The sequence below is a fragment of the Tauraco erythrolophus genome, chromosome 1 (genome assembly GCF_009769465.1).
Source record: "Tauraco erythrolophus isolate bTauEry1 chromosome 1, bTauEry1.pri, whole genome shotgun sequence".
In the NCBI taxonomy this organism is placed as follows: Eukaryota; Metazoa; Chordata; class Aves; order Musophagiformes; family Musophagidae; genus Tauraco; species Tauraco erythrolophus.
Window position 1 is genome coordinate 70,691,374 of NC_141465.1, and position 26,668 is coordinate 70,718,041.

General features: G+C 38.9%; 1 protein-coding gene across 1 annotated transcript in view; it reads right to left on the reverse strand.

The window, feature by feature from the left end:
- The window catches only part of MYO16 (myosin XVI), a 296,257-nt gene that overhangs the window by 92,364 nt on the left and 177,225 nt on the right, over positions 1-26,668 (reverse strand). Inside the window, exons 20-22 of the mRNA XM_086610862.1 lie at positions 21,190-21,262; positions 10,887-11,039; positions 10,067-10,267 (exon numbers count right to left, since the gene is read on the reverse strand). Coding sequence (XP_086466988.1) covers positions 10,067-10,267; positions 10,887-11,039; positions 21,190-21,262 — 427 coding nt within the window. The remainder of the gene's footprint in view (positions 1-10,066; positions 10,268-10,886; positions 11,040-21,189; positions 21,263-26,668) is intronic.

Here is a 26,668-nt window from a genome sequence, read left to right on the forward strand (position 1 = left end):
TAGATCTAAACAGCTCTGGCTTGCATGGCAGTAGAACCCAAAGGGAATTCTTAAGTTAAAAAAGAAGAAAATTATAGATTGTAGTACCTCCAGGATTAGGCAGATGCTTAATAGAAACTTCTTAGGATACAGTTTGGTTTTATTTACCTTGGGACCTTGTTTCTATCTGAAGCCTTTTTTAAGTTTTCTATTGGATCTATATCCTAAGCCCCTTAGATATTTGGGGAAATTTTATTCTTGTATATTTAATAAAGCTGTAAATATATAATTAAGATTAGTAATACTAATCAGTGCATTAATTTTGTTTTCCATTGGGTCATTTGACAATTATGTAATGCTATCTTACTCATGAAAGAGATTATATGACTTGGATGCGTGTAATCTGTTACAGTTAGTAATTGTCAAATGATGTAATTAGTATGGCATCTGAGATAGAAAGGATATAACAATAGAACTACGTTCTTTTTCTATGACAGATGCAATGTTATATAATTTTCTAATTGCATCTACTAAGAACATACAACATAGTTAGTAAACTATTAAAATAATTTAAGTATACTATTAAATGCTTTTAGTGTACTTAAAGTAAATGTTCTACCATGCTGGTCCATAAAAGATAATTAACAGAACTTATTAGACAAATTCATAATGCCAGTTCCTAATTGAGTGTCTTAGGCTTTGACTAAATTAGAAGACAAGAGTGAGTATTGGTGGGAAGAGTAGGTAAGTACAGCGGTGGGAGATACTATATTATGATTAAGTGCTTAGATTGAAACAGGGAGAAGTTTCAGTACTGGTGCTGGTATAATACATCACCAACTTCTAGAACTATAGTCATAACACATCTCTCATATCATCTAAAATACATAAAAGTTAGCAGGATTCCCTTTTATGAAGAAATTGCTAACTCTCTATACAGTTTTCCCTTAGAGCTGGTAAATTAATTCACTGCCTAAAGACATGAAAACTGACTCAATGAAATGGCACTCGAGGGTTCCATATTCATTGTCAGTCCCACAAAAGAGAAAAAGAAAGAAGTCCTCTTCAAGCTGCCAATTTTCTTAATTTAATCCTGCCCTCATCAGAGATGCCAGTTTATACAGCACTTTGCCTAAAGCACATAAATTTCCCCCAGTTTTTTTCCATTGGGTTTCTAAAGTAAACCTGGCCAAAACTCTCTGCTGATTGGCACTCAAGCACAGTGAATAGTCATGCTGAGGAGACAAAAAAATCAAACTAATGTTATATGATTCAGACAGGAAATGTGCACTTGCTTAGATCATGGTTCCAGTATTACAAAACTTGCTCCTGTGTTGGGTTTATGTGGTGAGATTTTGGTAGTGGGAGAGGGGCTACAGGGATAGCCACTACAAGGCACTGCAAGAAGCTTTCCTGGCTCCAAGTGGAACCTGAAGGAGTTCATAGAAGACTGTCTCCTGTGGGAAAGGACCCTATGCTGCTGAGACAAACAGCAGAACAGAGATGCATCTGCAGTCCGTGGAGGACTCCATGCTGAGGCGAGTGGCTGCACCTTAAGAAGCTGTGACTCCATGGGAAAAACCCGTGCTGGAACAGTCTGATGGGTAAGAGCTAGATTCCACAGGAAGGACTCATGTTGGAGAAGTTAGTGGACAACTGTCTCCCGTGAGAAGAGACTCTACATTGGAGCAGGGGAAGAGTGTAAGGGCTCCTCCCCTTTAAGGAAGGAGTGGCAGAAACAGCGTGTGACGATCTGACCTACAACCTCCATTCCCCATCCCCCTGCGCTACTGGAGGAGGAGGTAGAGCTGGGAAGAACGGAGGAGTGGGAGGAAGTGTTTTTAAGATCTGGCTTTGCTTCTCATTGTCTTCTCTGGATGTGAATCGTAACAAATTAAATCGATTTGTCCCCAGGCCAAGTCTGTTTTGCCTTAGGCTGTGGTTGGTGGATGATCCTTCCCTGTTGTTATGTCAACAACCCTCAGACTTTTTACGTTTTTCTCCTCTCCATCCCACCCGGGCAGCGGAGAGTAAGCGAGCAGCTGCATGGTGCTTAGTTGCCTACTGGGGCTAAACCAGGACAACTTCTAATTCTCACTTTTATTTATTGCACGTGTTGGCTCTATCTGCTTTACATGATGAACTCTTTGGGGTAGACAGTATGTAAACCTACCTGGATGTGTTAACCAAAGGAAACAAGATCTTTAGATACTATCTGAACTAGTTTAACTATTTTTATTAAAAAAGAAAATAGCATGCAGTTCCACCCTGCATTTTACTTCATTAAAACAGACTAAAACAAGAAAGGGATTTAAATTTCCCTCTTTATTTCCTTCTTAACCTAAGCACAGTAGTAGTGTGTTCATGTAGTTAAGAGGGAACTTTCTGAGAATATGTCCATGACAATTTCAGTGCACTGCACAGAGGGTCACTTGTAGTTGTTAATTTTCTGCCAGTACTTAAATGTGTACGATATCATTTAAATGTTGGAATGTGCCTTTTTTTAGGATCACTGAGTTTCTTACACTCCCAGAACAAGTCTTGTTAAGCATACTTAAGTTAAGCAATACTGCTTGTATATAGTCCGTGAAGTCTTATTCTAACACTGATAGAAATAGAAGCATACTGAAACCAGTAGATATTTAGAAACAAAATAAGAGGGTGGGGGGAAGTGTTCTATTATTTTCTCCTGTAAGTGAAAACCTCAAATCAAGTCTACTTAAAGAAAAAGAGAGTTAAGGAGAAATAATAGCACTATCTTGTCTGTGAGAAAAAGGGAATGTTTGTCAAGTAACCTTTATAGGCCTTGGTATAACTTAGACTAGACTGATTTGATTGCTATGTCTGGGGATTCGGCCTGGGGAAAAAATAGAGAAAACGAAAGTATTCTTATTGATTAATCCATCTCCTTTTTTCTTTTGATTTAGAGGTTCAGTTTCAGAGTCTGCCTGGGATATATAAAGCATTTCAGAGAAGACTGGCTTGGTGAAGGTGAGCTGACAGCTGAGAGGTATGAAATGCACGTAGCTGAGAAATGAAACAGACATTGATCTGCACTTAAAGGACATTATGTGCACTGCTTTACAGAGCAAAGAAGTTGGTCTTTAGGTCTCATTGGTATATTACAGTACTATAAGTCGAAATAGTGGTAAGGCAAACAGTGACAAGGTGCTTATCTGATTTATAAACCGAAGTATAAATTAAAACTGCAGTAAGCTTAAATTGTGCCAACCTATTATTCAGATTACATGAACAATGGGGCAAATAGCTCATTATCTGGAACACCAGTATGTTAAATAGCATTATTAGGTAAAGCTGAGTCTCTTGGCACTGTGCTAAGACAATAAATTTTTTGATTTACTTATTGATATGTTAATTCTTCCATAAAATTAAAAAAAAACAAACTTGGAGTCCTTGAGAACGTTCGGTGATGGAATGTTCAAGTCCAAAAATCATGACTGTCAGTATGGCTGACAGTTCAGAAATGTAATTTACATGAAGCCCTTCATTCCGTGAGAGCCCACCACTGTTATTGATATTAATAAATATCAATAATTAATAATAATACCAATAATAATATTGATATTAATAAATATCAATAAAAGTACCTAGAAATTCAGTATTACACATCCTTAGTATAGTTTTAGCTGATGGTCAGATGCATTGATTGACTGCACCCATAAAGCACTTCGCTTCCTCAAGGCAAGCGTGCAGCGTGGAACCAGCGTGCCTCTCCTCTCACGGTGCAGACAGTCTCTGAGAAGCAGCTGAGAATGCCCACATTTATGTTAGGCATCAGAAACAAAGAAATGCCTCAGATGGGCAGAATTGTTTCAGAAGAGATGAGACTGCCAGTGTTCAGGGAAATGTGTTAAACAACCTTCAGATAAAGCCTTCCTCTAGGATTTTATTTTTAAAAACCTAAATCATTCTTTTCTACCTTCTGCCTGAACAGTACAGATAAGCTTTTTGTCTTACAGCACTCAGATACCAAGACATTAAGTAGCTCTTAGAAGAGACTCATAATGTGTCAAGGCATTGTAGGATTCTGTTCAGCTGCAAAATTAAAACTGGGAGATAAAGTAAAATACTTGATATGATAAAGCACTAATGTTCACAGTGGCCATTACTAAGCCAAGCATGTGTTCATAGAGTTAACAACTGTATCATACTGCTCATGCAGAAAAAGACAGATTTAGTGTTGTGCAGGCATAATAGTAAAATTCAAGAGAAATGAAGAAAAAGTTGTTTTCTTTCTTCCACAGGATCATTCTGTCACATTTGTGTAATACAGTATTCTCTCTCAGCTTCCACTGAAAAATGTCACCCCTGTGTTGATTTCCTCTATGTGCAGAAGCTTACTCATGCATATTGTTTTCCTTTTTTATTTCACTTTCTCCATTCCAAAACAATAAAAAGAATAAGAAAAAAATCAGAGGTCTCTCAGAATTATATCATACATACAGATTTTCTTAAAGTATTGTTTCCATCAGAAAATCAAGTATGGATTCCAAATTCTTTGTTTTTTTTTTTTTTCCTTACAGACTACTCTAAGCCTCTTCTCATAGGCCACCTTTGTCTCACTTTGATCTCATGTTTTCTTTTTTTAATTTCTGACCCATTATCTCTTCTCATTTTCTCTCTGTACTGCTTTTTCTGGAACGGTCTAAAGCTCATTAGGCTCAGACCAATAATATGGCATGTGTAGTCCTAGGAAAAGCTACTGAGCACAAAAAGTAAGGGAATGGCAAGACCTGACAATGCATGACTACAATCAATCAAAAAGACTTGATAGTGGAAGAAAAGATAATTTTCCTGTGAGTATCCTGACACAAAATGTTAAGGTATGAACATGTTAGAGGTCTTTTAAACTGCACGGACACATCTGTATCAGCTGTAATTCTCGCATAGCGCAAAGCGAGAGATACCAGTTTAGTTCACAAAAGATTGCCTGTCAATCTCAATTAAATACACAAAAGTAGGTGTCTTCAGTGAGGCAGTATTTTTAACAGCTGCATTTTCCAGTATAACTGCACTAAATAGCTAAAATAGCTACTCTAAGTGTCTGAGTAAAGATATGAACCCAATTCTTTCTGGACTTTGAGCCACATACATAAACCACTGATGAGAAGGAGCCCAAATTACAAGGGTCCATATGAGATTCATACCAGGGCTGACCTAGCATATTAGCTCCTTTTTCACTCTAGATGACTCAGAGTAGCAGCTGTTTCACGTTGGCTGTGAACTACATTGCAGTTACAACTTTTGTTACCTAGAGAAATCAGGATGTCTGCCTTCACCTTCTAACACAGAGCCTGCATTCAGTGTGACTTCCTCCACAAACACCTGCCTAGACACATCACCCGAATATAAATGATTAAGCCCAGAAGTGAAAAATTTCATGTTCAATTACCTGTCACATTTTACTGGTAATTCCTTTTCTGCCCTCTGGGTCTGATTCATCTTTCAGTTATAGTCATTTAATAATGAGAAGCTTACCAAGTTAAAGGAGCTACAATCACTGAAAAATTGTGGTAAGTGAGAATAAAATCAAGTCCTTTTATTTTAAATTAGGGATCTCTGAAGATGGCGATGCAGAGAAAGATTTCTTTACGCTTTAGACTCATTTAATTGATAATAAGACTACAAAAATGGCTCCCCAAACCTGCCAAACTAAACTGTTACTTTATATACTAAATTCTTATTTTTGAGTGCCAATAAAACCTGCTATATTTAAAAGCTTGATCCTTTAATAATTTTCATCAAGCATAAATCACAAACGACTTCTATAAAAAGCCACTAAACGTAGTAGTAGCACAATCTAAAGAATAGCATCAGCAGTTTTAAACTCCTAGTTCTTCATATTCAACTTATCAACTTATGAAGACACACTAGCCTCAGCATAAACTCAATTTGTGTCACTATTTAGTACAGTAATGCTATAAACAGATTTTATGTAAATACATATCATAAATCACCAGAAATTTCAATCTATGATAGTTACACAACAGTTCCACGATACATCAAAAATGCAAGTATCTTTAAGGATTTTGCTCAATCGCTATTACAGTAAGGAGAGTTAAGCACCTGCACAGGAACTTTTCTGTTTTGGCAGAGCTGAGCATTTTACTGTCGTAAGGATGCAAAGAAAAACCTGACTGTCTGGAATAGTTCCTTGGCCAATGTAAAACAAAGGATCTCCTTTGACTTCAAAAGAATGTGTGAATTTACATTACTTGGAGAGCCGTCTATTTGTTCATACTTTTAGATTAAATGTCATTACTATTATTAGGAAAAGTTCAAACCAAGTGTCTATGATGTTATTAAGAAAAAAATCTAAACAACCATGCAAGGCTAAAACATGTTAATGAAAAGTGCACTCCTCACCACTCACAGTTTAACTTCCAGAACTAGGCATCTGAAACTTTGATCTTAACAAATCTTCCTACTGAGTGCTTCTTCAGAGAATAGAACAAGTATTTTTTTCATTTTGAAGAAATGTGCTTATTGTTCTGGTTGTGATTTTAACGCAGCTGCCTTGCTGCTGCTTCTATGTCAGTTTTCTGGTGCGTGGAACTTTTTAGAGCTATTGTGATAAATTTGTATAATCACAACAGAACTCCATGAAAAAGTATTTACCTAACAAGCCTAGAACAGATTTATAAATGAAATTAGATATGTGGAGTTCACAGTTGTTAACTCTATCACTGTTAAGTGCTAGTAAGTTTCACAAGATCTCCATTGTGTTGTTATCTAACCACTGTGTGCCTGCATTCCTACTGAAAAGTCCCAATAGCGGAGGTACTCAAACCACTTAACTTTGGCAAATAATTTGAGTCTAAGTAGAAGGTCTTATGATGAAAGAAGAGCCTCCAGGGAGTTACTCAGAGTATTTAGGTTAGGAATTTAAGCACTGCCCAAATAGTCTTAATCCTTTCCATAATGACCATGTTTCTGTCATTGGGCAGGAAAAAATTTGCCTGCATAAGAGCACTACTCAACACTTCCATCAACTTCATATCCAAATGAGGAGCCACAAATAGACCTTTCCCGGTTTATACCACTGTAAAGGACCCTAATCTGGTTAAAGAAGCCTAAGCGTGCACATTCCAACCTCTCATCCATTCTGGAGGGCTCGGGGCATATAATGTTACCTTGAGATATGACAGAGCCAGCAAGTCTTCTTTTGGTGACTCGGAAACAAATCTTGAGCACACCTCATAAGAGTACCCACTACCAATAGTCGACTGTCTGAGTGTTTAACAGCATAAACCTGTTCCACCTAAAATAATCACCATACCAGAACGCGTGTCATGCAGTACCTTTAGCAGCATGGATTGGAGTTATTTTTCCGGTGTTCTCACTCTAGCGAGCACACAGAACTCCCTCCTGAATCTAAACTGATTTTTTTTAGCAGCGTACCAGATAAATCCCATGCATTTGCTACTCAGAAAATGATGTGAGGGAAGATCGCTCTAATTGTCTGTGTTGAGTTTGTGTGACAGGGTTTCAGTAGTGGGGCAGGAGCTACGGGGATGGCTCCTGTCAGAAGCTGCCAGAAGCTTCCCTGCGTCCAAGCGGGACCCACCTCTGGCCTGGTTGGACCCACCTCTGGCCAGGGTCAAGTCAGTCAGCATCTCTGTGAAATAACATTTTAAGAAGGGACAAAGAAACTTGCGCCATGTGGGATCTGCAGCAGAGAGAGGAGGGCGGTGCAGGCGGCTGTCTGTGCTGGGCCCCCTGCCACCGCCTGGCGGGAGATGGTGGCCACAGCTGGGAGAGCTCGGAAGCTCCCGGGCACCCACTGGGTGGAGCTCAGCCCACCAGGGCCACCAGAGTTTGTTGGGCTGGTCAGGCCCGGCATGGCTGCAGCAGAGAGAGGACTGAGATCTGAGAGAAAGAACACCTGTGTCTGCAGACACCAAGGTCAGTGAAGATGGAGCAGGAGGAGGTGTGCAGAGCTGAGATTCCCCTGCAGCCCCTGGTGAGACGGCAGTGGCCCCTCTGCAGCCCGTGGAGATTAATGGTGGAGCTGAGACCCACTCGCAGCCTGTGGAGGACCCCACGCTGGAGCAGGTGGATCAGGCTGCACCTGAAGAAGCCACGACTGTGGGAAGCCCACACTGAGGCAGTCTGTTCCTGAAGGACTGCACCCCATGGGAGGGACACACGCTGGAGCAGTTTGTGAAGAACTGCAGCCTGTGGGAAGGACTCATATTGGAGGAGTTTGTGGAGAACTATATCACGTGGGAGGGACCTCACATTGGAGCAGGGGAAGAGTGTGAGGAGTCCTCCCCTGAAGAGGAAGGAGTGGCAGGAACAATGTGTGATGAACTGACCACAACCTGCATTCCCCATCCCAATGCACTGCTGATAGGAGAAGGTATAGCTGGGAAGAAGGGAGGGGTGGGGGGGAAGGTGTTTTTAAGATCTGGCTTTGTTTCTTATTATCCGCTCTGATGTAATTGTTAACGAATTAAACTGATTTTTTCCCCAAGCCGAGCCTGTTTTGCCCATGACCATAACTGGTGAGTGATCCCTCCCTGTCCGTGTCTCGACCCTTGAGCCTTTTGTTATATTTTCTTCCCACCATGGGGAAGGAGTGAGCAAGCGGCTGCGTGGTGCTTAATTGCCAGCTGGGCTGAACCAAGACATTATCTCTCACAATAAGCAGCAGTAAAGCTATTACATTTGATTTAGAATTGTAATATGCATTCTAATCAAAAGACTTTATCATAGCTGCTCAATTTCTTGCTCATTGAACTCTTCTGCCTGTTGCTTAGGTAGAGAGAGGAGTGTTCAGGTGTCAGTTGCCTGGTTATATTGTAGCACCTGCAGTTTCCATGTGTCTTCCACAGAAGATTCTGAAGCGATTAGGTACCTGTCACATGCTGCCACTAAATCCTGAAAAAGCCAGGTTCTGCCTGACAGCAGGCTTTACTGAGATCTCAGGTTTAAAGTGACCTACTATATAAAGTCATCAACTAATAACACTTACAGTTATATTTATAAACAATGCAGTGGATGTGATCACGATGCCGTGATTCTGAGGCACAGTAGCTAAACAGTTTATAAATGTGCTATGCACAAAGCTTTTATGGGACTCCATCAGTGGGTGGATAGCTCATGGGATCATCTCCATAAGACTTAGAAAGTGTGAAAGGACACAGAACAAGTTGTTCAGATGTAAAGACTGATTCCTACAGCCTTCAGTCTATGTTCTCACCTGATTTCAGTGGAAATTTTGGAAAAGTGATAACTAAAAGTCCCCATTGTATTGTGCCCATACAATCTACATTCACTAGCTCATTACCGATACCATGCTTTGACTAGAGAGAAGTGGCAGCATGTCAGATTAATCACAGAGGGGCCAATCTGTCAGATTATCTAATAAAATTGTTATCCCTTTAAAAACATACCTATTTTGCTTGCTTTGAGTTGCAGGGAGGTTGTGGAGACAATGTGAAAATGAGAGACTACTGGAAAGAAAAGGGTAAGGGGCCTATTTAATAGAATTGATTACATTTTTCCCATGAACAATGCAGGAGGGAAAATGTGAAACATTAATCCTGTTTTACAGCCATATTTAGAGACACTTATCATGTTCTGGGATTTTGAAGAAAAAAAAGAAAACAAATATATTTTGATTATGACTACTAACAAAAACCCATGTTTTATTTTTTTAACTAGATACATGCTGGTATCCAATGTGTCTACATATATGGCACAGGATCTACAGGGAACCTCTACTATTCTGGAACAACAGCTGAAAGCAAAGTGACAGCCAACTAAAATGGCATTAAACATTTATGCTGAGGTATCTGAATCATTCCCTTCTTCATAAAGTGCTTACAATGAAGATACAATTTAGGAGACGGAATTAAGTAGCCTGAATCCTGCATAATATGATACAAACTACAGCTTTTCTATGCTAGACATTGCATTGAGATTCTAAGCTGTTCTCTGAAATTTCATCACTAGAAAGCAAATTGTTATTTATAGCCAGGAGTTGGAGAAGCCATGCAGAACTTTGTTTTGTTTACTTTTTTTCATTAACTGTGTGTAAACAATCATTCAAACAACTTACCCTCCCAGCATAATGCATAACAGTGAAGGTGGAGCCCTGATCCTTTGGAGCGAGGTTACCATTTCCATCTTTTGTGGAGGAATATACTGTATTTGTGTCAGATGTATCCAGGTAAGACTGAATGCGTTTAGAAAAACTCTGTTCCACTGACCAAATAGATTGACTTTCTTCATCCAGCATTGCCAAAAAGCCTGATGGTTTCTGAAATGAAAATTAAATTTTTCTCATTTTATATAGGAGGAACAGAATTTCAGTTGTTCCTTGTAGAGTAACACAGCTTGTAATTTAGCAAACAGAAACATGTACCACCTCAAAGAAAAGGAAAAAATGGTTAACATATTCTGGTAAGTCTCCAAGGCTAAGCACATCAGATAATTGTGCAAGAAATGTAGGCAATGATATTTCAGTTGCCAAAAATGGTAACTATTGATGATCTTTCAGGAAAATGACAGGGCTACTTCCCTCTTAGAAGTTATTCTTCAGAAACTAGCTTCAGGCACAAAAGAAACTGTCAGGATTACAACAGAGACTCATCAGTTCTTCAGCTGCATTAACAACATGGCAAGATACACAGATGCTACACCTGAATCAGTATGGGCAAGGAGTTTCTGCTACATCTTCTTCAACCCTGGACTGTTATGAAGCTCTGTTAGCCCTCGAGCTATGAGGGCAGTTATGACAGCCCTTGCTATGGTCTCTTTGGAGCCATAAGCTTCTCTACAGATTCATAAATCAGAAAACGCAGGCAAAAGTGTGTATTATTCTAACATGTAGAGACTGTGAATAAATATACATGGCGTAAAATGGATCTGAAAACTACCTGAAAGAAAAAATCCAAGGCCGCGGTATGGTTACCAGGAGAATACACCGTTTCCATGGCAACTCCCTCTTGTACACATTCTGCTTGCTCTTGTAGGAAAAGCACTTCATTGATGTACTGGTGTATCTTCTCATTGGTCATATTGACACACAGCTATTGTAAAACCAAGAAAAAATGAGTATCAGAAGTTTAGTGGATAATTCATCAGTGTAGGTTTTACTGCATGTTTAATATTGAATTTGATGACATGTCAATCCACAATATGTTATCTCTCTGCAGATCATAGATTAGCAAGACCCTAGGGAAATTTACATTTTAACAGCTATTAGTATTAAATTGGGAATAAACACTGTTCTGCTTGCACAGTTCATTGTAAATTCCGCACAGGAATTATCAAATACCAGCATTATCATACATAGTGCAAATTTACATTAATTCTATTGATTGAAGTAGGGTAACTCCATGTATAAATCAGTACACATAATGTTCTTCTGCAGTTTATATTCAGGAAGATTACACAGATGCAATGTGCTTTTAGAAAAAATAACTACATATTTGGTTAGGATCTTGACTCTGTAGTTAGTTCAACGTTAACAAAGACATTCAAACTCTGCTTCCACATACAATGTCACTGAAGTCCAAGGGAGTCTCTGAAGAACTCAACTCATTGTGTTTTGCCCAAATATATGCTGTAAAACACCTAGGGACATTTTACTAGATGCCTCTTTCCATGTCATTGATATTCTAAGGGAAGGTGGGCAAGAAAATGGTCTTCAATAGAAAAGTTCAAAGTTTGGAAAGATAAATAATATAAAAGCCTCTCAAATGTTTTCTTTGATTGCCTTTTAAGAGGTGTAGTGCCACTTTTGCAAATTAGGTAGTTTAATAGGAATCCAATGTTCAATTAGAAACAGGTGGGAGTTGCATCAGCTCTTTTTGAGACTTTTCGTATTTTATTAAAAGCTCACAATCTGCACAAAAAGTAAATATTTAATAACTTTGTGGAATAAATGCTTCAACTGCTTTATTTATTTTAAAGTGGAAATTTTAGTGGAAAAATCTAAAATCTCCTACAATGCTACACTAACTATGACTAAGGAATTAAGAAAACAGAGATTCCTAAAAGGGTGGAAGAACCCTTTATATGAGGAATGACGCAAGGAATGTTTGCATGCAATCTCTTTTCAGAGTAAACTAGTCACGTTATTTGTTTTTGCCATAAACTAGATCTTCCATTAATAAAGTGTGTAGAAGCAATTCCATCAGCAAGTCATATTAAAAAAATTGAAATATTTAGATCAAACCTAAAAGTATGTGGCTTAACATTCAGATGAGGGAAAAGAACTCAAGTAATTAACACCCCCTGCTAGAACAGGCAACTTGCACTTGCTATGCATTGAAATAGACTAGGTGAATAACAGTAAGAAAAAATAAAACAAAACCCCATTTTATAACCAAATTGTCTGTTATTAACTGTTTTTATCAATGCATGATAGTGCAGACAAAAGACAGCTTCGATTAAAACCACTGTTTTTTTAAAAGTGGGATTTCTAAAGATTCAGATTGCTATCCCATTTTATTAACAATGGAAGTATACAGTCGACTTACACCTTCTACTTATTTTATGAAAAAAGACAGGTATTTTAACTTTGTGGCAGGCAAAATATGCTTTACTGATCACTTTTCAAATTCTAATTCTAATTACAATATCTTTTCAGAAGCTTATTAATGTTATTTTAGGAGGCAGACATAACATTACAAGCTTATACTTCACAGGCTATGTAAAGCCTTAAAACGATGTGTGCTCTGTATATCTGTATGTGCAAATGAGTTGTTTAGAGAACCATGTCATTTAACTTTACGCAGGTATATTTTACCATAAGAAAAGTTGACAAAACCACTATAAACTCAAGTTTACTTTTCATCATGTGCCAATCTCCTAAAATACATAAAAACAACAAATGTACTTGAGGACCTGACTGTGCAGCAAAATTATTAAACTACACAATTCCAGCTGAAGGGAAAGACTGTCTTAGTCATATCTTGAAACGATCTGATAAATAGCATTAGTTTTAACTGCTAAAAGTAAAAGGCACATTATTTTGTTAAAACATTCATACATAACACATTGGGCTGGTAAAGAAAAAAACCACATTTGTAAATTCTACTGATTGGTATATTATGGCATACACCGGTGTGCTCTTCAGTAATATAAGCAATATATTTGTCATTCGAATCGGCAGACTTGTCATAATGACAGGAAGGTTCTGCAAACCAGACCAGAAAACAAGCTCAAGCGCTTATACAAACTGCAAGCTGCTCCAAAGCTGCTCTCTCTAGCAGTGGCTGTGAGTAACAGCTCTGCAGAACGAGAACCAGGAGACCAGCCAGGGACCGCTGAAAAGGAAGACAGTCTGATCATATCTTTCTCCATTTCAGTGTTTTATATGAACCTGCTGGCAAAAGGTAATAAAATGAATGCTTCAAATTAAAAGCTTGACACAGGTTGACATAATAATTAAAACAGTTGAAATGTAGAAGTCAGATGAAAATGAATTAAACTACCTTTGCTAACCCAACTTGCTTTGCTCCATGTCACATGAAATATTATACAAATCAATGACATATTTTCTGTCCAAAGATATGAAAAGTTCAGAAAACTACATTTTTTTAAACATGTATTTCATTGCACTCATGGAAATTAGATAGAAATGTAGTAGTAATGAAAGAAAACACAATGAAATTTTTACCTAAAACAAATGTTGTGAGAATAGCTTTAAGCATTGTATATTTGGGTTATCTTGCAGCATTACTCAGCATTGCCTATGGTATTTTTTTGCCATTAAATAGTGTTAAACTGTTCTTCACATGCCTCTTACTGGCTCCACTGTATGTCTCTTCTGTTAGAAATCTGCCTTTCTATATGTCTTCCTTTCTAATTCTAACTTATTATCATGTCTCAGTGAAAATAAACACATCATCTATTTGTCAAAGTCATCACTAAAAAGTACTTCTAGAATATTATTAAAAGAAAAATACCAAATATTTCTTGTTCAAGTATTTAAACAAACAACTTGAAGTATGATCCAAATTGCAGAATTTAGAAAAAAATATTGTGGCATTTGGTAAAAGCAGTAAATATTAATCACATTAGACAGTCTTAGCTTGATCTCTCTTTTTTTACTACATTTGACCGGTTAGTACTATTAAGTATACTCCAAATTGAAACTTAGAAGACCAAAATTGTACTGTACTTTGAAGACAGAAAAGCAGGTATGAAAAGCAGGTATGACTAACGAAATTTTCCTGTTCTTCACTTTACATAAATAGTTATTCTAAAAGGCACAGACCAAAAAAAAGAGAATTTGTGAAAAGAAAGCTTGATGACTGTCAATCAGTGAGGGAAGGATGTATGTAAACACCCTTTGGAAAGCTCATTTACATCCTTTGGTCATGCAGAAGGATTAGCTCTCTCAAGGGATGAGTAGTCAGAGCATGGAGTAAAGCTTATAGCTGTCACATTAACACATCTATCAAGCCATATGTTATTGGCCAAGACGATGAAGCTACAATGCCAAGTTTAATATGCAAGGATGTCCTCTAGCATTTCTCAAAAATGTAATTCTAAGATAGCGGAAGGAAGGCAGAATCATCTTCTATTTACTGAGGTTGGACTCAAAAAATACTTTTAAACCTAGGGTTGATTATCACTTATTTCTCAGAAGTATCTTGATCACTGTTCCCTCTTGTATCTGCTACCCAAACACTTCCACATCCTTTTTTTTTTTAAATGTAGAGTTCCAATCAGAATATTTTTAATGCATGTATAACAAAACCAGAACCCATTACATTTCTTCCTTTGCCTTTTAGGCAATGTGATACAGATTTCTTGTTTTCCATGCAGCTGCAACACAAATTCAAACATAATCCTTCTGCCTCTTTGGCAAAAGAACTTTATTTCACTGGGAATTCATGTCGTCTCTGGGGTCAGTTTCCATTAGCTGATCTGTGTTCCTCAAATAAAGTAAAACAGAATCCAGTGCTATATTAAAATTTTATTATAGATAGCTGTCAGTCACCTGAAAAGCCTTCCACAAAGGAGGGTCTGAAAAGCCCATCTGAAAGGGACACAATTTCAACACAAAGTGGAAGAGTCCCCTGCCTGATTTTGTACATATAAAAGTATTAAACAAACAAGCAAACAAATATGGTGACAACAGTCTTTCCTGGAAAGAATCTGGAATTAAAGATACTGAAATAGTTCCAAATTATTTTTTTTGCTCATACTGGTGGCCAACGACCAAGTACTGTAGGATAAAAAAGGGTGCTGCTGTGGAAAAGTAAGATGTCAGTTCATAAAGGTCCTTGTGCAGCATTTCACTGATCAATCACAAACTGATTCTAGCTGGGAATCTCTATATTTTGGTCCACAAAGCGTCTATCGTAAAAGAATTAATAAAAAAAACCACAAACATTTTAATGCCAGGTACATGATAATCCAATTTTAAAACTGAGTGCCACTGGTTTTCCAGTGGCTGACTGGAACATTGGGAATACAATAGTGTCCTGCAGAAATGGAAAAAAATGTGTGTGGAACAGAAAAAAGACCAAAGAGACTGAGTGGGAACAGGGGGACACTGTGACAAAAGCCGTGCAGAGTGAAAGATCCACAGGAACTGGGTCGAGGAACAAATTAAAACACAGGATTGCCAGGCCCCTGAGAGCAGGAATAGGCTTTTACAACCTGGCTCAGCTCTCCCTGAGATCCCCACCCACACCCTGCCCATGGGCTCAGTCCCAGATGACACCATGGCAGTGCCAGTTTCCAGCCCCGTCTCCAGCTGCTCCTGACAGGACCCCAGCTCCGGCTCGCTGCTGCCGATGGGCGCCGTTACTGGCGCTGGCTCTGCCCACCATGCTCAGGTGCTGCAGGATGATACCCATCAGGGAGGGCATGGCTGGCCTTGGGGTCTTTCTGGTGCCCGGCTCCCTGTTGTCAAGGATCAGCTGGCTCTCGCTGCTCCACAGCAAGGATATTAACCTTCCTGTGCATGGAGGCTAGCAAAACTCTGACTTAAAAATATCATGTCATTTTTCTTTGTTAAAGGCTGAATTGAGATAGTAAAGCACTGTCCCTCATCTTAAGGGGAATAAGGAATGCCTCAGCACTGGGAACTGCAGTGGGAGGGTCTGCATTCAAGCTCTTGGGTACTATCAGAGCTCAGTGTGCACCAGCAGCTGCTTAGTCCACAGGCTAGTACAGAGACAAGCAGGATGATACATCTATGCTCTGGACAGGCAAAACCAAAGAAGGCTGATTTCTTCTGCATAAAATAAAATATTGGAACGCTCCTTCAGACTGTCCGAGCACAAAGACCTCCCACCTGTTATCAGTGAGACTGCAATGACTGTAGAAAAGTTAGGTCATGTAACTTTCACCTATTCATATCAAAATAGGCAACAGGAACTTACATTTGGACAGCTACCAACGGTCTCACAGCTGAGGAAATGCAAGTTAATGAAAAAAAAATTCTATTATGGCTGTTTTGGCTAGGAAGTGTCACACAACGAAAGTAAATGGAGTCTCAGCAGGATTAACATAAAGAAATAACATGCTGAGATGTTAAAATCTACCACACCTAATAATAATAAACATAGGTGAAAATTCCTGTGAACACAGCTGGGTTGTACGAGCTCTTCTGCTTCCCCATAGCGACTCTGCAGTGAAGTCCTGAGTGGGGCAGGCAACACCCTGTGCTCTGGGAGACAGCTGGCTCCTGTTGCGCGAGATGTGCTGCAGAGAGCTGCCATGGGAGCCATCCCTCTCCCACTGCTCTACTGCATCACACAGATAATGCCACACATACTATAGTGGGTATAGAGTTGAATGGGAGTCAAGAGACACTTCATTATTCCCAAGATCTGCAGTCCTAATTCCGGTAAATCACTTTTATTTCCTATAAAAAGGATATATATACACATACATCTATACATACATATGATTCTATGATTCTATACTTTCTTCTGAAATACTTCAGAGGTCTACAGAGGCAAAATACCATGCAAGAGCTAAATACATTATTTAGCAAGAGCGAAATATTTTTTCAGTTTAGCACTTGAATTAGACATCAGAGAGAAAAGACTACTAGACTCCATTTTATTTAACTGCATTATTGCTCTTTATGATGCATCCACAACTACAGATCAAAGGAAGTGTGGCCAGAAGGTCGAGGGAGGTGATTTTGCCCTTCTACTCTGCTCTCGTGAGACCCCACCTGGAATACTGCATTCAGCTCTGGAGCCCCCAACATAAGAAGGACATGGAGCTGTTGGAGCAGGTCCAGAGGAGAGCCTCAAAGATGATCCGAGGGCTGGAGCACCTCTCCTATGAAGACAGCCTGAGAGAGTTGGGCAATTCAGCCTGGAGAAGAGAAGGCTTTGAGGAGACCTTCTAGCAGCCTTCCAGTACCTAAAGGGGGCCTACAAGAAAGATGGAGAGGGACTTTTTGCAAGGATATGTAGTGATAGGACAAGGGGTAATGGATTTAAACTGAAAGAGGGGAGATTTAGATGAGATCTAAGAAGTTATTCTCTCTGAGGATGGTGAGGCACTGGAACAGGCTGCCCAGAGAAACTGTGGATGCTCCATCCCTGGAAGTATTCAAGGTCAGGTTGGATGAGGCTTTAAGCAACCTGGTGTAAGGGAAAGTGTCCCTGCCCATGACAGGGGGTTTGGACCTAGATGAACTTTAAGGTTTCCTTCCAACTCAAACCATTCTGTGATTCTATCTCCATTTCTGTAGAAAGACCTGACTTTCTGCAGGGTGAAGAAAAGCTGCTCTTGCTAGTCTAAGGTTGTTCTTCTGTAACACGTTTTTCTTAGAAACAACTAGGGGAAAATGATACAGGCAACTTTATCAGCCTTCCCTCCTGCTTATTGTTTGTTATGTTCGTTTGCTGTGAGTTCTTTCCATTTGTGTTGCCTGCTCTTGTGGTTAAAGAATATACTAGCTTAAAGGTATAAAGAAGATAGAAGCTTAAAGGTTTAAAGAAATATTAGCATTCCTCGACCGCACTATTTGGAGTTGTGCTGTGAAGGAACCACAAATAAGATCTAACCTAGCTTTAAATAAAGATGGTCCCTCTTAAACAAAGAAACCTAAGAAAACATTGAAAACTAACATTGAAAACTGCCTTTCCTATTTTTGATAGAGCACTCGTATTTCCTGAAATGATCACAAAATGAAGGCCATTTCTGTGTGGAATAGGACAGACAAATCTGTGCTCACTTCTGACCATGTTCCAGTGCGGCTGAATATAAAGCTGTTCTCGCACAGCAGGTATGCAGCTGCTCTAGGAAAATGCTGTTCCCAAGCTAATGATCGCTGCTAGGAAGTGATTGTAAATTGTAATTGGGGTGAGCTAAAAGCGTACTGTAGTCATTTACCATAGCTCAGCTGATGAGCAGTAACTCACTGAGTCCTGGTAATTCAGAAGCTTTCAGTCTTTATTGAGCAATGACTCTCTCAGACTGTGGCTTCTAAAACTGTCCCCCGTCTTTCAGCTTCTAAATTTCATACCAAAAATCTCAACCCCACTCACTATCGCTTAATCCATACACTTATTTACTGTTTTAGAATTACATGTCCTATCTTTGCTATTATAAATATAATGTATCACACATGTTTTATAAAATGAAGGCTTACCAATGCTCAGCAAGTACAAGGAAAACTGAACACTTAAGTAATACTGTCTTTAACAGCTAATGCCTCCTTCTTTGTAATCATCTATAAAACTCCTCTCCTTGCAACCTGTCAGCCACATCATTTTGCCTGCAGAAGTTACCAGATCCATAGTGTAGACATAATTAACCTTGCTTTCCTAGTTCTTTGACATCTATTGTCCTATGCATTGTTCATGAACCGTTCCTAGTCCGATTCTTCGTTTGCCTTTGACAATTCAGTACTCTAATGCCTTGTCATTCCAACACGCTTACTAGAGTGAAGAAGTTATTCTACCTGGTTTATCCAGCTCTCTTGTCCTGAATCGTCTCCAAACACAGCTTATTAAAATGAATTGCTTAAATTGACATGTGATGCAGTGTCATATTGGTCTCTCAATTATGATATTAAATTGTCTATCAATTGACCTGATTTGAAGCACCAGAAAGATTCACACAGATGCTTGGAATGTCCCCGGATTTGGGTAATCAGGAGATTTTAATCTTTCTTGAAAACAGTTGTAGGTTGTTGTTTTTTTTTCAAGAAACCAGGCAAACTTATCACAAAGAATGCTAATCTAAATGTGACGAAAAATAATTTTTATGGCTCCTCCACTGTTTGGCTGCAACATTTAATGTTAATGTTCTGCAGTCACAGGCCTCGACACTGGGCATGTTTGCAGACATGATGCAATGTTTTGCATGAGGACCATATCTGGGCTAACAAACCTGTTTATCATCAGGGTTAATGAGCCCAGGCAGAACACTGAACTAGGCTAGACTGCTAGGCAGCTCGAGATTCTGAGTGCAGGCTGTTTTGGGTATGTCTGCATGATTACATTGTGCCATGTGGAGACACCAACTGCTTCTCTTCATTGATACTGCAATCTATCGCTTCAGGAATCAGATGTGTTAATCACGCTACAGAGTTCATATAAAAATGAACTCTGTAATTCCCTCACCTCTATTCTGTCTTTCCAGGAATGCAGTTCAGTAGTTTCTGAGGCAATAACTCAGAGTATTACTCAATATTACTCAACAAAATGCACTCAGTCCAGGTGGAGGGACAGTAAGTATCTCTTGAAATATATTTATTTAGCAAAAATAAAATAAAAATGCAAAGCTGACTTTGAAATTATTACATTTGCTATGCAGAAATCATGTTATTTTTTACTCATTTTTCTTTAAGTCTTGTATTTTCTCTCCAAGCACCCTCTGCAGTCACTATGCAGAAAATAACTTCCCCAGAAACTGGAATTCATGGTATTTCATGATGTCAGTTGCAGAACTTATATGAGCTTCATGACAAAAAACAATGCAGAACGGAGTTAAAGGAAAATAGTTAGTAAGTCCCAAGTTGCACTCCTCTAAGACGCATTTAAAATGCATTGAATACTTTCTCCTTATTAACCAGCAGTTTTAAGGATTTTTGTTGCATATATTCAGTCTGTTGAAATGTTTTTTTATTTTTCACTTTGTATTTTCCTCCAGAGTAGACATTCACACTGAAAAAATGACCATGAATATTGCCACACATCCTTAATTCAACAAACGTTCAAGCAACGTAAAACTATAACAGCAAAAAGAGTTTTGTGAGAGGGGAACTAGAATATGTTTTATTGCATTCTTACATGCTGTTTTAAAGGTAGAGGAAAGCTCCCTCTGTTTGTGCTATCAAACATTTGGAAATTGAGTGCCGACGTAAATATGCTACACAAACTGAACTAATGTGGCTCTACAACTTCTGTTTCACTAGAAAGGGTAAGTTGAGCCATAAAACAATGGATTCACTGGGATGAAGGGGCAAATTCTGATTCCAAACAAGAACAGGCCATCTCTATTCTTTTCTATGCTTTGATTTTCTTCTGCTGCATTACAGAATGAATGAACAACTGAACAATAACTTAGACACCTCTTTCAGCGTGTTGTGTAGAGTTGCTAATGCTTTCTGAAATACGTAATTCACCAGAGCTTTGGTGTTCAGAGACTATTGTTGAAGGCGGGCAAACTGTTCCATAATTTTCCAAAAAATGTTTGATATTTAAATAGATTTTTAAGCATTTGGTGAGCTAAAGTTTAATTTATTTTGCATGGATGTAATTCAATTTTTTAAAAAGTCACATGTTGTAAAGTCACACAGAGGTGAATCTGCCAGTAATGGCACTTAGCATAATGTAGCATTTTCGTGCTATTTTTCTCCAAGGCAGCTGAAGACCTTTTGATCTTTCTTCCAATCCAATGTATTGTCCTCCTACTCCTGACCTAGTTCAAGTATCACTTCCACAAGCATGAAAACAGACAACACTAAGTATTTTCCTCAGATTGTCTTTCAGTGCTGATACTACCCCTCTTTCAAATCATTATGGTAGATGTTTACTAGATTCTTTTAAAATGATGAATAACTGTTCAAAGCATGGGTTTTAATTCACACTCACATAGGCAGAATGGGAAAAAATACTTAAAGAGCAACTTTTCGCCTCCATGTATGTTTATATTCTGATCAAAACACTCATTTGGCCAAAACCTTAATAGGAGAATTTAAATTAATAGTTACAGTAAATTCAGCAAAACATAGCCACTTACCTGTTCGAAAGTATTCTTTTGAAATTCTTCAAATCCAAAAATATCTAGAACTCCAATTTCAAATACCTGGTCACTGGGAAAAAAAGATGTTACAGATAATAAGAATTCAATATAGCTGTTGTTTTGACAAAAGCATTTCTGTACTAGGACAAAAGCAAGCAGTATTTCAAAAACATGGTATGAAATACAGAAGCAGACCATGCATACAACAAAATCAAAATTCTACCCACCAACCTATTATATCGAACATAAATAAAAGCACGGCTCGAGATTGTTTTAGCAGCTACTTTAAAAACTAAATTTGTACGAGAAGGAAAAAATCTTAGCTTCTTTAAAGTCCAGTTTCTGAAGGTATACGTATCTATTCACTCAGATGAGAGATAGTAATTTACGGGAAATTTCGAAATTGCTTGGTTGCACTCAGTTACCTCTTTCAGTTTATATTTCTTTGACAGCCAGAAGTGCTCCTACTAAATGTACATAAAGAGAAATCTGTTAAGCCAAAGTCCTCTCTGTGCCAGCATCAAGTAGAGGCTGTAAGCTCAGGCTGCACAAGGGGTTACATCTCTCAGAGGAAAGAACAGTCAGGATTTGGGCATGAAGAAGACAGATGTTTCTTCTCTGTATATTTAAAAAAATACTTTTTGACAGTGCATCTAATTTGTCATGTGCCTCTGCCTGCGTTCAGCGAAGGACTTTTATCTTGGCCCTGTGGAAGGATTAGGGCAGGACAGTCACTTAGGATTTGGACAGGAGAAATAAACAAGAGACAGAGGTGTTATTATTCTGTACTAGTAAGTACAGACTTACTGGGACTAAGTCATTGTAAGCTTGATCTGGAGAAGAAACTAAGTAAGTTCACTACAGGGAACAAAATTAATGTTTTGGGATATCCTGTTGGCTGCTTTGGAAGGATTTGAGAACTCTATATGAAAGGTCTGGGCTCACTAAGGCTAGGATTTTTGTTATTCACAGTATCATTAGACAGAGAATGTAAAAAGAGGATTGCAGTCAAAAATTTATTGCAGTTTGCCTATGTGAATGCAGTGGGACTTTCTCCAGAGTGAAATGATCTCCCAGCAGGACTAAAGACTGCACTATCGCCAATGGAATGGGACTATAGCTCTCTGGAATGGGAAAAATCAGCCAAGGAAAAATCATTCAGCTTCCTAAGAAAGGAGATGGACACTTTCTAAAGCAGATGAGTTTTCCTTTCTCTTTGCCAACATAATTTGTGAATGTATGGGTTTATATGCACACAAATAATATCATAGCCTATTGTTTCCGAAATCTACTTTTCCTTTCACATTTTTCCTCCATGTTCCATGTTTCCTCTATGTTTAAATCTATGTGTATACCAGGATATAGACATAAAGGTGAAAAAAGTGATCCACTGCTGAAGTACTTTAGTATAGTTCTATTACAGTCATTGTAAACACTATCATTTAATGAGGTAAGGATTCAGCCCTGAATATAAATTCCCATATAACAATAAAAAAAAAGCAAAATCATAAAAAAAAATTGAGTATTACAAAAGCAAGCTCGGAAAAACAATCCTCAGGGACAAGCAGAGCCTTCTTCAGAAATCATACCCAAGAAGTTTGTCTTCATTTTGAAGGCATACTTGTTCAATGCACTACTGATCGTCACAAGACTGCCTACGTGCGTAAATGTCAGACATAGAGAGTTGCATAATAAATCTAGTCTGGAATGACTTTGTTGGGCAGGAGAGGTTATTGTGAGGTCAATTAGCCTCCAAGGGAATTTCTACAACAAGAAGCATAAAGATATATCACCACCTCCATCTCTAGCAATGAGTGCAATTTGAACTGTGTTTTAAAATGTGAGCCTCGTTCTCAAGTGTTCCTGTTTAGAGATGGGTGTACATTCCTTGTCACAACATGTTTTCGACAAAAACAGACCATTTCTATAAAGAAGAATTAAACACTTTGAAAAAAAACCTACCTTAGACTAATATTGAAAAGTCAGAATTATTATGTTATTTAAATAAGTTTTGCAAAACAAGTACTTTGGAATTTCAGAATAGCCTGGAATTTTTAGCCTGGAGAAGAGGAGGCTGAAGGAAGACCTGATTACAGCCTACAAATACTTGAGAAGGGATGGTGGGGAGGTAGAGGAAGGGCTCTTTACATTAGTGATGGGTGACAGAACAAGAGGAAATGGGTACAAGCTTAGTCAGGGGAGATTGAGGTTGGATGTTAGGAAGTATTTCTTCTCTGAAAGGGTTGTCAGCCACTGGAATAGGCTGCCCAGGGAGGTGGTTGAGTCCCCATCCCTGGATGTGTTTAAGAATAGGGTGGATGATCTACTTAGGGATATGGTTTAATGGGGATTAGGGACGGTTGGACTGGATGATCTCTAAGGTCTTTTCCAACCTAGAAATCTATGAATCTATGAATATTTAATAAGTTTTCATCCTTTTTTTTTTTTTTTTTTTCCCCTTTTTCTGATTTATCTATAGCCTTCCTTATAGGAAGGCAAAACATGAACTTCTAGGTAATATTGCACAACAGCTGAAATATTGCATTATATTTCACAATTATTAAGAGCTACTTAACACGGAAAATTTTATCCCTTCTCTATCTGATTTAATGAATAGATTTGAGGCTTGATTCCTTACATTCCAGTTGAGTGCCATGACTGTTACTTTGTCAAGTTAGTCTCACTTACTTTCTCGCAAGGAATATATAAACACTTGCATAAGGAAAAGACCAAAACAAATTGAATTAATGAATTATTATGAATGAGGCAAAACAGGAACCTCACACTAGTTTCTAAAACTCCAGGTAAAAGCCTTAACAGCCAGCCTATTGCCTACCTCAAATAACATTTCTTATAAAAACTGTGATATTTCCAAGAAATATCTTGATTTGCTGGAGATACATTTGTTGACAGGGAAACATGTCATCCCATTTTTTTTTTTTATGGACTCCATTTGATAATCTTGGTCTCGTATTACTAGATGCACACATTACATGAAAAGATCTGGAGTTTTTACATAATTAATATCTTGCCTACAGGGCAAGTATAACCGAACAAGCCTCTGTATCCTTTATAATAGTCACATTGTATTACTACATTGTGGCACTTATGTGAAAAATCTCACCAACCATGACAGTAATTTTCTGTGTTAAATTATTGCTCAGATTTTGAAAATTAAGTAGCAACAGACAGCACAACATCAAAATTAAAAGTATTGTTTTATATGTGACTACAAATTCCTTTGCTTTTTTGCTTTTTTTCTTGTCTTCCTCTGTTTTGTGCAACTTTTCTTCTAGAGGGAGGATCCATACATGTTTTTCTTGGCTAGCTGTCAATCATATTAATTCCAGCAAAATTATTTTCCTTAAATTAATCATAGCAGAGATTCCCAAGGCAAAATAAAGCATCAATGATCCCATATTTACAAATGAAAGGGCATGTCACCAGTGTCTAAAAGAACAAATATTAGAAAAGAGCACTTTTTGTTCTGAAAAAATCCCCTTATTTTACTTTAATCTTTTATAGTTACTAAACATCACGGACACTTTTCCTCATTATGTTTCAGATAGTCATTATTTACTATGTATAAATAAAACAGCTATAGTTTTAGTGAGGACTGAGACTTTGATTTCAAGTTTGATAATAATTCCTAGCTTGAAATTAGAAAAACAGCAATTTGCCAATATTTGAAGAACATTTTTATCTCTTAGACCAGCACATAGCTGTGAAGCTAAAAATGGGCATGGATGTTAACCATAATTTATTTGATTAAAGAAAGGGTGGGAACAGGTGACATTGCGGTGGGAGTCTGCTACAGGCCATCTGACCAGGAAGACTGAGTGGATGAGGTCCTCTACAGACAGATAGGAGCTGCCTCACGTTCATGAGCCTTGGTCCTCATGTGGGCCTTTGACCACTCTGGTATCTGTTGGAGGGACAACACAGCAGGGCATAGGCAATCCAGGAGGTTCCTGGAATGCATAGATGATAACTTCCTTCTCCAAGTGGTAGAGGAACCAATGAGGAGAGGTGCTTTGCTGGACCTTGTTCTCACCAACAATGAAGGGCTGGTGGGGAACGTGATGCTCAAGGACAGCCTTGGCTGCAGCGATCATGAAATGGTAGAATTCAAGATACTTAGAGAAGCAAGGAGGGTGCATAGCAGGCTCACTACCCTGGATTTCAGGAGATTTCAGGAGAGCAGATTTTGGCCTCTTCAGGGATCTGCTTGGCAGAATACAATGGGAAGAAGCCCTGGAGGGAAGAGGGGCCCAAGAGAGCTGGTTAATATTCACCTCCTCCAAGCTCAGGAGTGGTGCGTCCCAACAAAGAGGAAGTCAGACTGGAACACCAGGAGGCCTGCAGGGATGAACAAGGAGCTCCTGGACCAACTCAAACACAAAAAGGAAGCCTAAAGAGGGTGGAAGCAAGGACAGGTAGCCTGGGAAGAATACAGAGAAACTGAGCAACCAGAGATCAGGTTAGGAAAGCTAAAGCCATGATAGAGTTAAATCTGGCCAGGGACATCAAGGGCAACATGAAAAGCTTCCGTAGGTATGTCTGTGGTAAAAAGAGCACTAGGGAAAACACGGGGCCTCTCCGGAAGGAAAAGGGGGACCTGGTTACCCAGGATATGGAGATGGCTGAGATACTCAACGACCTTTTGCCTGTCTTCACTGGCATGAGCTCCAGTCGCACAGCCCGAGTCACAGAAGGCAAAGGCAAGGACTGGCAGAATGAAGAATTGCTCACTGTAGGAGAAGATCAGGTTCGAGACCATCTAAGGAACCTGAAGGTGCACAAGTCCATGGGACCTGATGAGATGCATCCACGGGTAATGAGGGAACTGGCGGATGAAGTTGCTAAGCCGCTATCCATCATATTTCAGAAGTCGTGACAGTCTGGTGAAGTTCCCACTGACTGGAAAAGGGGAAACATAGCCCCCATCTTTAAAAACAGAAAAAAAAGAAGATCCAGGGAACTATAGGCCAGTCAGTCTCACTTCTGTGCCCCGCAAGATCATGGAGCAGATCCTCCTGGCAACAACGCTAAGGCACATAGAACATAAGGAAGTGATTGGAGACAGCCAACATGGTTTCACTAACGGCAAATCATACGTGACAAATTTGGTGGTCTTCTATGATGGGGTTACAGCGTTGGTGGATAAGGAAAGAGCAACTGACATCGTCTACATGGACTTGCCCAAAGCATTTGACACTGTCCCACATGACATCCTTGTCTCTAAACTGGAGAGACACGGATTTGATGGATGGACCACTTGGTGTACAAAGAATTGGCTGGATGGTTGCACTCAAAGAGTTGCAGTCAGCAGCTCGATGTCCAAGTGGAGGCCAGTGACGAATGACGTTCCTCAGGGGTCGGTACTGGGGCCAGTGCTGAGACACGCTGGAGGGAAGGGATGCCATCCAGAGCAACATTGACAGGCTTGAGAGGTGGGCCTGCGAGAACCTCATGA